General features: G+C 41.0%; 1 protein-coding gene across 3 annotated transcripts in view; it reads left to right on the top strand.

Annotated features, from left to right (window-relative positions):
- Positions 1-13,968, top strand: part of LOC134620172 (interleukin-1 receptor accessory protein-like 1-B) — a 335,420-nt gene extending 321,452 nt beyond the window's left edge. For 2 of the 3 annotated variants that reach the window (XM_063466189.1, XM_063466191.1), the window contains 3 exons: positions 4,294-4,464; positions 7,210-7,254; positions 12,520-13,968. In XM_063466189.1, the coding sequence (XP_063322259.1) occupies positions 4,294-4,464; positions 7,210-7,254; positions 12,520-13,247 (944 nt within the window). In that variant the 3' untranslated portion in view covers positions 13,248-13,968. The remainder of the gene's footprint in view (positions 1-4,293; positions 4,465-7,209; positions 7,255-12,519) is intronic. The other variant, XM_063466190.1, reaches the window with a different exon arrangement.
- Positions 13,969-14,202: the final 234 nt, after the last annotated feature.

The raw sequence follows: 14,202 nt of genomic DNA on the forward strand, positions 1-14,202 counted from the left end.
ACTCTAGAATACTTTGGTATTCAGAGTTCAGGGTCGACTCAATGACTGCAAGGTGCCCAGGTCCTGTGACTGTAAAACAAGCCCAAATCATCACCCCACCACCACCACCGTGCTTCACAGCTAGTATGAGGTGTTTGTGCTGCATTTGGTTTTTATCAAACATTGTGCTGTGCATCATGGCCAAACATCTCCACTTTGGTCTCTTAAGTCCAAAGGAGATCAGATTGTTCAGATGCTGTTGTGAACTTTAACATACAAAATGCTAACCAAGACTGTCAGAGTCTGAGATGTAGCTCTTGGGGGTTTTTTGCAGTGAGTTGGGGTTACATGGTCTCGTCACTGTGGAACGTCCACTCCTGGGAAGATTGTGACATTGTGTTAACACACACCCGAATGCTCCAAACCAGCAAACTACCAAAACTTCTGCTTTTATAGAGGCGCTCACAAGTGTTGACGCTTCTATTCATCAACTGCATTTGATTAGCAGGACTCCATAGAGTCTATTGAAACTCTATTTTTCATGTTACTACATGATAAAATCTGTGGGTGTGATCAAGACCCAGAATATGGCAATGCATGCAAGACAAACACCAAGGGCAAAGGCATAGTTTTGAGAAAAATTGAATTGCAGTATTTCAGTGAATACTGAATTATGAAAAACAAAGCATTACTTAAAAACAAAGAGTCATCTTCTCATTAGCAGTCCAGGCCATGTGTCTCCTCAAGCACAGAGTTAAGTGTGTGTGTTACGTTCCAATCTACTCTCCATTAAATGTAATGGAGCCAAAAGATATCCCAGAGATTACGCCTCCAACTCTCCTGGCACTCTCCATGGCGAGTTCAAGAGTTCACTGTGAGCCCCCGTGCCCGTACGCACCCCCCTGACTCCACGCACACAGAGAGCACACGTGCCGAAGTTAGTCAGCATGTGGGACGAGGAAGCAAAGACTTGGATGCGTTTTTTGTTTGTTTGTTTGATGATATATTTTTTACAATATGTTGCACACCTCAGATGAGCAGCACTAGCCTCCTATAAGCGAGCTATCGAAACGCAAGCGAACAGGGGATCAGTGCACCTCCTAGATTCACCCCGTGCTTTCGTCCTTCCCCTGCTTTCTCTTTCTCACAACAGATGCATGAATCATCTCCACTAAAATAGCCCTTGATCTGCCTACACAGCTTTCATTTAAAAGCTACTAGAGAAAAACAAGCAGATTTATGTCTCTGTGAAGCAGAACATAAACCTCAGACTTAGTTATACTGAGTGATTATGAGGTTACATTTCAATTATTTTTACATGTCCCTGACGCTGTAAAATGAATTGCGTGTTATAAAAAAAACAAGTTGGATTAATTATGAGGCGTCACCTAAGAGTTGCGCACGCCAGCCCAAATATCGAGATTACCCGCTGGGATGCAAGTGAATCTTGTTGACAGTCTCTCAGTCCAGAGAGAAGCAGGAGTGTGAGATGGAGAGGATATTAAAGGATAAAAAAAATGTGATGCTCTGCTGAGAATTGATCCCAAACTCCCTCCTCTTGAGCCCTCTCGTTCTCTGCTCCTGTCTTCTCCAACACACTAAACATCATCGCCACATGGCTGCTACGCTGCAGGTGGCCACAATAAAGCAGAGGGAGCCGAGTCATAATTAAGACAGGAACTCGCAGTTCCAAAAACTCTGAGCCGCAGCGTGAACGCAGCCTTTGAGGTAAACTCATTAGAGACGCGAGCAGAGTGTCCCAGTTACGCTGCTTTCCTCCTATTGTGGCGCAGATGTGATGCTTTTTAGTGAATAAAAAAAGCATATAGAATCTAATGTTTTTATTTTATTTTCATAAGCCCAAAAATATGGCGTGCACTGGAGCTGATCTTTATCAGAGTAAACACCAAAGGTCGCAAAAGTTCACCAGTCAAAACTTGTTGGGGGTCAGGACAGATGGTTTCTATTTTATACCCAGAGGATTTAAGAGAGGTGGAGTTGGGATAATATGAAGCGCACATAGGTGCTCAGACACCGGTACCTTGTGAATAGTTAAAAAGAACCCCGACTATTATGACAAGTTACTCTAAATATGTTACAAATTATCTCCACTACATAAAAACATACTTGAGAATAACTAAAAAATTTTCTGTCATTCATTAAATCTTTGTTGTTTAAAACTATTTTGGAGCTGTGGGAGTGGCAATGTGTTTTTGTGCACACAATGCATTGTGGGATGATGACGTGTATTGGTTGTCGGCAGTATAGGCGCTTTCGTTCAGCTAACCCGTTTTGTTCTTTATAGTGTAGAAACGGTATTAATTAACTTGCCTATTAGTGACCTGGTTATGACTTGGTAGACCAGCACTATACCGGTCATGGAGGCTAACAAGAGCTGCCCAAAGAACATCTGGATTAAGACATATGGCTTAAAAGTTTTGGTGCACTGTGGTGCATGGAGAATCTGTAAAAATAATGATATTGTAATTTCACTGTATAATAAAAATTAGAATTCTATTAATGTTTTTATCATGCGGTTATGCAATACCATGGATAGCTGCTGCCATAAAATTGAGCTCTTTACAACAAATGCTCTCAGTTGCTGCATAGACACCAGTAGTTTTCCTCCACTCTCGCGTCCTCGTGTGACGGATTGTTTTCACCTTCATGTAAACTAAGTACTGGTTGACTGTTTTCATCCTCTCTCTCGGTTTGCTCTGGTTCAAACTGGAAAGGTTGAACAGAAGCCATTTCCAGTGCGTTGCTAACTGTGAACTCGATGCGGTGCAGCCGTATGACGTCACTACCCAGAGTGCATTGAGAAGAAAATAACAATGGCGACCTACTGGTAAATCGGTTTTATATAAAATGTGCTTAAGAGGAAAACATTTGGCGTATTTTAATACCACACATATATTATTGAAAGCACAGTACATATTTTAGCGCAAACATATCTTAATAGCCGGGGTTCCTTTTAAACAAACCAAATATCCCAAAACCCAACTTTAAAGTTTTACTCTGTGTCAAACAGTCATTTGGCACCATTTATTTCTGCTCTAAAGTTGGTCATTTTAATACGCGAGTCTATGAGGAGTGGTGCATTTTTGGAACCACCCTCAAGTGGCCATTAGAGGAACTGCAGTCTCTGATGTTTTCTCTTACGTTTTCATCCCTAAAGGTTGTCGCTTCCTCGAGATGGATAAAATGAGAAGGACTTTACTCCGACCTGCACAAAAACATTTAATTTCTACATTTGAACTGTGAAAATGTCTACTATTATAGATATAAATCTATTATAAAATGTTGGGAAGGAGACAGAGCGTGGTTTGTCTTGCACAAAACTCGGGTCACTGAAGTTCTTCCGTACCAAACAAGTTTTCATTTCCACGTGTAGCACAGTGGGAGTGGAAGCAAAAAAGATTATTGTCCAACCATTGCCACAAAGTTGCAAATATCAGTGTATCTCAGCTGGGGTTAAGTTCACCAGCTCAAACCGGCTCATGTGTTTTTGCCATCTGCGAAGTACATAAAAAGCTATTATGTTTTCATAATGGTTAAAAACCTGTTGACCTCTTTTAAAATGACTGATCAGGTTCAGAGTAAACAAGTGGCTGACATGTCCTTCATTCTCCTGACTCACCGTACAGTACTGCTCCTGTTTAAGAAGATTAAACGTTAAGTCTTTCCTCTTCTCAGTCCTTTCAAATCCGTCATCAATCAGAGCTTTCATGTAGGTGATGGATCCGTGCCATGTGCCGGCCTAGCAGGCCGCGTCGGGCATTTAGCTCAGGCTGGAGTCTAATTTGTTTTGCCTGCAGTGGGCAAAGTAGCTATCAAGGCAACATTATTCGTCAGTGGGGACGGAGCTGTAATGAAAAGCACTCAGATGGGCAGAGGTGCCCAGAGGTCAGTGTAATGGAGGCGTCCTGTCTCAGTGAAGTCTCTCAGTGAATGAATAGCTCCCCTGCATACCAGTGTGAAAATAGATTTTGAGCATCTGGGGGTATAACAGCGCATAATTTTGCTGACCACAGTAGGAAACATTATGTTGAAATCATAAAATGTATACACATTTAATTGAAGCAAAGTGGTTTTGGGAGCTTTTTATTGCAAGTATTCATTGTGCTGAGACCGAGGCTTCATTTTTCTGTCTCTGCTTCTGCTTGATTGCAGGTTTTATTAAACTAAATGAAAGGTTCTGGTTTAAAGGATACGAAGGCAACGAATGCATCACTGATTAGCCAGGTATAACACGAGCCGGCACGTTTCACCCATGTCAGTGTCTGCCCCCCAAACCCCCTGCTCTACCTGCAGATAACAAGGACTACGACGCCTACTTGTCCTACACCAAAGTGGACCCGGACCAATGGAGCCAGGAGACCAGAGAGGAGGAGCGCTTTGCCCTGGAGATCCTCCCCGACGTGCTGGAGAAGCATTATGGGTATAAACTCTTCATTCCAGACAGGGACTTGATCCCCACAGGAAGTAAGCTCTCTCTCTCACGGCGATGTCACGTTGTGTCGAATGTTTTTTTGTCGCTTGGTGTTGCTCGTGTTGCTGTTGTCACTGCAGTGGTGATGCCTTGTTTGTTGTTATTTTCTGTTATGCGTTTGTGTTGTGGCATAACAAAGACTAGCGAGGCCGTCATTGCTTCATATGATCGTTATAAAGTTAGCTTTTATAACCAAAGGCTGAGCAAAAGTTGATGAGTATGCTAAAAGTCTTATAGCTTAGAGTTTGTTTAGTGTTATTTATTCATTTAATTTCAGTTTTAGTCTTTAGTTTCCCTTAAAGGCAACATTTATAAGAGAGAATATATGGCTAAGTATTAAATCATGGGACATAGCTAGCCCAACCTCACATAAGCAAGAAACTAATTATGCTAGTACCAATTCAGCTCTGAACAACCTCATTTTAAGTATTATACTCCTTAAAGCAACCACTTCCTCGTGTAATGTCTAAGCACTACATGTAGTCAATAAAAGGGCACCAAAAATGGGAATATGAAATGGATTCCTAATGGAATAGATGGATAAAATAGTGAATCAAGAGTGTGACATATGAAAAATAAGGGATAAATGGTTGACTATTTAACTGCTTCGACTCCAAAGGGATATCCTACAAAGGGAAACTCAACCAAACCCACTTTAAAAACCAGCTGAATCAAAATTTTATTACAAAAATACTGAAATAATACTATTTTTTTATTATTTATAAGGGGACCATGAATTAAGTTATTTTCAAAATATTTCGCTCATAGTCAGAAAATTGTGTTCCAGTGTTAAAAGCTGTATCTACAGGCAGGGAGCATTTGCACTATTCATAAAAAATAAAAAAAAGGCATTTAATTGTATCCATTAATCCTGTGTGCAGTATTTTTGGGTTGGATATATGATACAATATGAAATGATGTGTAATATTTGATACGATGCGATATAATTATTTGGGGGGTGATCTTGGAAAGGCACCTTAGAACGACTTACAAGGATTTTTAAGCACAAAACCTTTTAAAGTTTGCCAGCAATGTTAGAAGTGCCTCTGAAACAACGACTGCAGTTTAGCTTGGCTAACAGGAGTCCACCTCTGTTAAACATTTTCATAACATTTTAATGAATCCAATACAAAAACTGATCAGTGATAAACTGGTTGTACAGTTGTTGATTATTTAAACAGAAAAATAAATTCTTATTGATCTCAACTGTTATTTATTTATCGTAAACTTAACCTTTATTCCACATTTCAATCCAAAACAAGCTGTCTCTTCTGATAGGCTGCCCCTCGACTGGCTTCCGCAGTCAGTGCTTGTAAGCCCCGCCTCGTTATACAGACCTGTCTGTTACGACGGAACAAAGCAGGACCAAACCTTTGAAATCACGTGTTTAACGTTGTCTGAAGCCCGAGTTTTTGGCTGACATAAATCGTTTTTAGACACTTTGGCATAATTATTTGAAACTTTAGCCACTTTTAATGTGAGTATCCAACCAGTTGTCAACAGGATATATGAAAGTACATGTACTTTACTTCAATTTTATTCCACGTCATATTTCTACTTTATGTATATTCTTGATTTAATAAGTAGATTAAGGTACAGTATATAAATTATAACTTCAAATAGGCTACATAAAACGTTAAAATGCTAGACAAGGGCTGTACATACTGGTTAATTATTTATCTGCTTTAGTATTTAAAGGGCATGATCTGCACCATTTTTAAGCCTGTGGGAGGCATAATAACCTATATCACATATGCAACATAATTATCAGGAGGAGCCAACCCTGTTATTACAGTCCATGTTTCTAATCCAGCTCAATATAAAGTGTGCCTCTGCATGCTGCTATGTAACGATGTCAGTCGTACAATCAAAAATCTCTTTATGCATGGATATTAATGCATGTTTTACCACAGTATATTTCTAATGGAGCCTCTCACCGTGCCCTGTGCTTATCTTTGATTAACTCGTCGCAAAGATGAGCTCGGTATCATGATGTTATTAGCATCCGTTTGAATACTTGCAACTGCCTGTCTTTCCTGCACATAGCACCATTACTAATTATGCTCCTCTTCAGTGGAATTGTGCAAAGGTTGTAAACCAAATCCCTTGCTGTGATTACATGCTCCATACAGGGGGACTGTTGTAATATGGGAAAAATGGCATAAAAATGCAAGGATGGAGAGAAATCTGAAGTACATCTGCCACAGTTGCAGCTCGGTGGCACAGCTTGCTGGTTTATTATGTCTATGTATAAACATTTAGCTCCCATTGGGAATGTATTAGCATCTCAACAGCTGATATAATAAAGTCTAATCCACAGCTATAGATAAACACAGTTTGGCGATTTGGGACATCAGCATGTGTCAACAATCTTTCTCCTGAGCTGCTGATTGTAACATGTAATGCCACAGTATGCTGGGTGAACATATTATACCACTGTTATACGTTTCTGACATACTCATCTAGTGCACACTGAGTATTTTTTTAACATATACCAGAAGTAACAAGTCTTGGCTGAACTATGTCCAAGTCCTTTGCTTTTTTATGCTACATGTCCCATATTAAACTGGAATAAACTGATCAGCGCGCTTATCGTTTCACAATCGCTACCAGCGCATCAGTGGAGAAACACAGTTTATGCCAGAGCCATGTCCCCGCATTCACACAATTGTTTTTAATGCAAACAAATGTTCTGCGAATCTTTTAATCGACCTTTGAATGTAAATATCTATGTTTAGGTTTCACCAATGATCATTTCCAGGATGACACAAGACTACTTAGAGGTACTTCTTCCCCAGATCTTTAACGCTCGTGCCGACACACTCCGACAAAGACTTTCTGATCAGATCAGTAATGTAGAAAGTGATTGTAGCTGCACTTTGTATTAAAAGGTTTTGACATGATTGTTCTGACTGAAAAAAATCTTTTTTTTAAACTTGCTTTATTTTGTTTTTAGATAAATATTTGATCTTTGAGAGCATTTAAAAGTTATGTAGTAGCCACTGAGTGCAGCTTATACAGTCTTTGGTAACACTTTACAATAAAGGACATAAACATGAGGAATCAGAAGCCTGACATCTTGTCAATCATTAATTAGTATTTTTCGAAGTTTTTATAATCACTATGATCCAGAATTTCACTATAGATAATAAGTATTGAGCTGAGAAATACTACATGTTAGTGCGTCATCAGTTGAGCTGACCAATTTATTAACAGGCCGATATTATTGGTTGATATTGGCTATCTTTCAGTCTATCAGTATCTGTATTTATAGGGACTGGCAAAAATTATAAAAGGAAAGAAGATGTTAGAAACACCGTGTCTGTGAAGGTTCTCAGTCATCCAGGTCATCGTAGTCAAAGGAGTTGCAAAGAAAAGCGTCTGGACTTCTTTAAGTTGCTTGAAGACGTTTCACCTCTCATCCGAGAAGCTTCTTCAGTTCTAAGGTCAAATGGCCGAGAGTCCCAGATTTAAACCCAGTGGGAGTGTCCCCCCAAAGAGGGACAAAGGACCCCCTGATGATCCTCTAATCACATGAGCCAAGGTGTGAAAGCGGGTGTGGGACCTAATCAGCCAGGGTTTCGGCATTAGGGGGTCCTTTGTCCCTCTTTGGGGGGATACTCCCACTGGGTTTAAATCTGGGACTCTCGGCCATTTGACCTTAGAACTGAAGAAGCTTCTCGGATGAGAGGTGAAACGTCTTCAAGCAACTTAAAGAAGTCCAGACACTTTTCTTTGCAAACTCCTTTGACATGTTAGAAACACCATTCATCCTCCTCAGGAGTGCTGACATTGCATAGTTTGTCCACCGGTCTGTAAATTTCCTGTAACTAATGTGAGTTTGTAACACCACAAACACAGCAACCAACTAATCACAGCCAAGTTGGGTATGAATGAGAAAATAAATAATCTGTTTATGTTATATGTGTCTCAGAGAGAGAAAAAATTTTCCAATAGCAGCATTTCAAATTTTTAAGTCATCAAATATCGGTAACGGTACCGTTTTTATCCTTATTATTCCCACTTACTTATTGTTTCATTATTAAGTTCTGGATCAGTACTTATTCTGGAACAGCTGATAAACGTATTAGCTACCAGACTCGTCCTAAGTGTAAGTAACTGTGTCCATTAGTATAAAGCGTTACCAAGGCATAAGAATAAACATAGCTCATTTCCTGTGCATGTTTCTTTATTGTGTTCTTTTTTTAAATTAGATGGGCAGGACTGAGGTTGTCAGTCACAAAATGTTTTCAAAAATTGTATTCAAGCTCAAAATATCCGACTGCAGTAAAAAGAAGTGAAATTGAGGTGTAATTTTCTACAGAAATTGTGTGTTTTGGTTTGGGGGCAGTGGGAGGGAGGTCTGCAGCAAAACACTCAAAGTAGGAAGACATTTATTTCCCACATAGCTAATCTTATTGATCTGGGCTATTTGCACTTTAGACTTTTTTTAACATTATTATTGTTTTCTTTCAGAGACAAACAATCGAGAGCAGAGCCACTGTGATTTCCTGCCCCGTGTAATTTAGGTTTTATGCAGATGTGAATCAATTATTGCTCATGCAACAGTTTGATTGTAAAGCTTGTAAAATCTCTGAAAAGGGGGATTTAATCTATAAAGCTATAAAGTTTTACCACGCCGCAACCCTCGAGAGGGCAGATTTACTTTCACTTTAATCAATTCAAAACATTAAAATGAATCTTCTACTCATTAGCTAATGATACTGTGTCCATTTATTTATCCCTTCTTGTTTGTTTTAGTCATGATAAGATAAGAGGGAAAACTTAGTTTAACCTAAACTGAACAAACCCAAAGTGAGGACTTTAAGCTTCAGGGACACATTGTGGCAAATTAGCCCATGAGGACCAATTACCAAACAGTAAAGAGACCAACTTGTCGTGTCGATGAAAAGAGCGACTTCAAATCTAAGTTTACTCTAATCAGATCGCTCTCATCACGAAGCCTCGGGCAGAGCGACTTGAAAGAAGCAGCTCATTCTCACGGATATGGAGAGAGGGGAAATGCGGCATTTGTTTGCTTAAAGACCAGCAGACATGCCGAGATACTCTCACAATTTCTCTTCTCCCACACACACACACACACACACACACACACACACGAGGGTCATGGGCTTTGATTGGGAGGTAAAGCCCAGTTAATCCCATCTACCTTCCAGTGAGGAGACACTCTGTCTTTGTCTCGGCCAAGAAAGGCTAAAAGGAAGTATTAGCTGCACACACACACACAGGACAGGTCTGTGGAAACACTTCTTCCCATTCATCACAACACAAACAGCTGATTAAACACAATACTGTATTTACTGTATATGATAGATATGAGTTGAAGCTGACAGCAGTGTCTCGCTTAGCTCTAAATCTAAAGCCTCTTGTTACTACAAGTACATCTTCTTATTAAATGCGGCATAGACTATAGCTGTTTATTTAAGTGAGGATCTATAATCACAAATCTATTTTATCTTCATTTTATGCCTCAGTATCCTGACGCCAGATGGTGGAATAATTTAGCGGCGATACATTTTAGAATCTGTCAGATGTGTAATGTTTGTTTCACGTCCTCAGCTTTCGATCTTTTTGGTTCCCCCCCCCCCAAACGTCACACATTTTCGTCTGGTAATTGGACTTGTTTGTTTGAAATTTTGATAAAAAGGAAGCTGTTGGGTAAGAAGCCGCTATGAGGCCAAGAGAGTTCTTCAAATAGCCTGTGTAATGTGTTTCAGCATATTTTCATCACATATTAGCTCTCTGTAGTTTCATGTACAATTACAGTTTGTTTCGATTAAATAAATGAGCACAATTAAAAATAGAAATGGATTTAATATTTGGACTGTGTGTAAAAGATGGATGTAGCCACTGCTGGATAGCAAAGCCTTGCTTTAAAAGCTGCAGTTTACCGTTTTGGGTGTCGCTGTGTTGTTATTTCAATCAAATCAAATCAATTAAATAAGAGCAGTGCCCGAGACCATAAAAATATGTTTATTTTATTATTATATTTTGTCGACTTCGTAACAATCAGGCTTCTGACCCCTGCAGGCTGTTTGAATTGATGCAAGTTTAATACATTTTTGCATTGATCTCGTTAAACAAAGATCTACATAAATACACTGTTCAAAAAAATTAAAGGAACACTTTTTAATCAAAGTATAGCGTCAAGTCAGTTAAACATAGTTGTTCCTGGTTGTTTCTTTGCTTTGGTGTTAATGAAATTAACAAGTGCGCTAGAGGAGCAGCAATGAGACAACCCCCATTTTTTGCTCTCCTAACTTTCTCTGACTGTTTTTTTTCACTAGCTTTGCATTTGGCTAGGGTCAGTGTCACTGGTGGTAGTATGAGGCAATACCTGGACCCCACAGAGGTTACACAGGTAGTCCAACTCCTCCAGGATGGGGCATGAATACGTGTCACTTCCAGAGAGTTTGCTTTGTCTCCCAACACAGTTTCTCCTGGAAGAAATTCCAGGAGATGGAAAGTTGCTCTAGGAGAGCTGAACAGGACCATAGAAGGCCATTAACCCATCAACAGGATTGGTATTGTCTCCTTTGTGCAAGGGAGAACAGGATGAGCACTGCCAGAGCCACTGGTGTGAATGTGTCTGACCAAACAATCAGAAACAGACTTCATGAGGGCAGTCTGAGAGCCTGACATCTTCTAGTGGGCCTTGTGCTCACTGCCCACCATCATACCTGACTGGTATTTGCCATAGAATACCAGAATTGGCAGGTCCATCATTGGCAATTTCTGCTTTTTACGGATGTCAGCAGGTTCACCCTGAGAAGATGTGAGAGACGTGAAAGGGTCTACAGAAGCCTTTGAGAATGTTATGCTGCCTGTAACATCATCCAGATAGACTGTTTTGGTAGTGGGTCAGTACTGCGTCATGTACTGACCTCTACAGGTGAGGTAACGGCACTCTGATTGCCATTAGTCAATGGGATGAAATCTTTGGACCCATTGTCAGACCCTACGCTGGTACAGTGGCTGTTGCTTAGGTGGTAGAACAGGTTTGAGTACTCAGAGTAGAAAAGCGCTAAATAAGAACCAGTTCATTTACTGTTTACAGTGGGCCCTGGGTTCCTCCCAGTGCATGACAATGCCCGGACACATGTGGCAAGAGTAATAAGGCAATTCCTGGAGTATGAAGGAATTGATTCCATTGACTGGTCTCCATGCTCACATCCAATAGCTGAAACCTCTGGGACATTATGTTTTTGTCCATCCCACGCTACTAGTTTGTACCTCAGACTGTCCAGGAGTTCAGTGATGCCCTGGTCCAGATCTGAGAGGAGATCCCCAGGACACTATGTTTGGTCTCATTAGGGTCCATGCCCCAATGTTGTCAGCCATGCATTCAAACACATGGGGGTCATACAAACTACTGAGTACAATTTTGTGTTGCTGCAATGAAATTTCAACAAAATGTACTAGACTTTGGGATCATTTTTTCCCTTTCATTTTCAAGCTGTCTTTGAATTCTGCCCTCTGTAGGTTGACTGAGATCTAATTAGATTTCAAAATGTTCCTTAAACTGAACAGTGTATGAATATATGTAATCTGTAGGTAAGGAATGAGATTTTTAATGTCAGAAGTATTCTCATTTCCAGTTGTAGTCCACATGCAGGCCACGTTCTATTGACCAACCATGTTTTAGCAAAGATTTGAGGTCTGTGTGGAAAATAGAAGAGATAACACTTTTGTTGAGATGGAATCTAGAAATAAAGGCTAGAATTTGAAAATAACTCAGGTCTTTAATTCATTTATATTTACTTGCATTTATAAATTATGCCTGTTGGATAAAGTAGAAGAATGAGCCATTATCTGCTACACTGTAAGCACCAAAAACCAAAAGCTCTAGACTAGCTGATGAGTTTGCAGATGACTTGTGCACAGGCTTCAGTTTTTAGACCAGGAGGTTACATTCATCTTTTATATACAGTCTCTGGCTAACTCATATAGAAACAAAAAATATCTATATATGATCGTACTGATTCATCAAAACATATACTTTTCTGTCTCTCTGTCTGTGAATCCAGCCTACATCGAGGACGTAGCGCGCTGCGTGGACCAGAGCAAGCGGCTCATCATCGTCATGACACCCAGCTATGTGGTGCGGAGGGGGTGGAGCATCTTTGAGCTGGAGACGCGGCTGCGCAACATGCTGGTGACCGGCGAGATCAAAGTAATCCTGATTGAGTGTGCCGAGCTGCGCGGCATCATGAACTACCAGGAAGTGGAGGCCCTCAAACACACCATCAAGATGCTCACGGTCATCAAGTGGCGCGGACCGTCCAGCAACAAGCTCAACTCCAAGTTCTGGAAGCAGCTGCTATATGAAATGCCCTTCAAGCGCATGGAGCCCCTGAGCATCTCCCACGAGCAGGTGCTGGACGTCAGCGAGCAGGGCCCCTTCGGGGAGCTCCAGACCGTCTCGGCCATCTCCATGGCGGCGGCCACCTCCACCGCCATGGCGACGGCGCACCCGGACTTGCGCTCGACCTTTCACAACTCTTGCCACACCCAGATGAGGCAGAAACACTATTACCGTAGCTACGACTACGACCTGCCACAAGGCGGCACGCTCCCGCCGCTGTCCTCGCTAGGCAACCAGCACACCTACTGCAACATCCCCATGACGCTCATCAACGGACAGCGGCCGCAGTCCAAGTCACCCCGGCAGCAGAGCCTGGAGGAGGCCCACGGCAACAACGCCATGCTGCCGCTGCTTCCCAGAGAGACCAGTATATCTAGCGTTATATGGTGACAGAGCCGGGCGGGGTAGACTGTGGATCTTTATGATGTCTGTCACAGGGAGGACTAACCACTGGCACTCAGACCCTGAAAGGAGCCAGGTGAACCTAAATGGCACTAAGCTACTTGCTGCTGTTGAATTTTGCACCAGGAAACAACAGAAGGAGGGGAGGGGCTTCAAACTGCTGGAGAAGGTGGTGGCAATGTTTTCTTTTTTGTTTGTTTGTTTGTTTTTTGTCCAATACGAGCTTTTATTGAAACTGAACATCAACAAAAAAAGAAGAAGAAGAAGCAAGGAGAACTTTTTTTGTATGCCTGTATAAACACTCACGTAACACAAGCCAACACCTATGATAATTTACCCCGAGAGTCGAGGAATACAGGGTCCTGTACATACGTTTTTCTAATTCTTTGTAGCAACAGTGTTTTGGGACTTGTTTCTTCTTTCTTTGGGACTCATTTTATTTTTATTTTTTTCTTTTCTTTCAGTTTGTACAAAAAGTGAACCAGTGAAGGCCTGTGAGACGTGTCGGTTAAACCGTTGTTACCTTTATTTTTTTCATTTGTTTTGCTGGTGTAGTTTCTAAAGTTTTTGGGGGGCGGTTAATTCTTTTTATTTTTAATGGGATTGGGAATACACAGCCTTCGGGAGACGAGTAAGATTTGGATTTGAGTTTCAGGGTTGAGAATCTGGCCTCAACCAGAATATGCAAAACTTGGAGTCCAGAAAACACATGGGGAGGGGGGGGGGGATAGTGGGTTTCCCCTAATTCATCGAATGCTTTCGGAGGAGTCATACTTGTGCAGGTGGGTGGGGGGGTGGTTGTGGGGAGGGGGGGGTTGAGGAATATGGTGCTAGGCTTCACATCTCTGTTTCTCTCACAATATTTACTTTTAAAACAGCCTTGCTATTTACCTTAACAAAAAGATTATATCACTGAGAAGTAATTATGTGTATTATTTTATGA

The sequence above is a fragment of the Pelmatolapia mariae genome, linkage group LG23, assembly GCF_036321145.2.
Source record: "Pelmatolapia mariae isolate MD_Pm_ZW linkage group LG23, Pm_UMD_F_2, whole genome shotgun sequence".
NCBI lineage: Eukaryota > Metazoa > Chordata > Actinopteri > Cichliformes > Cichlidae > Pelmatolapia > Pelmatolapia mariae.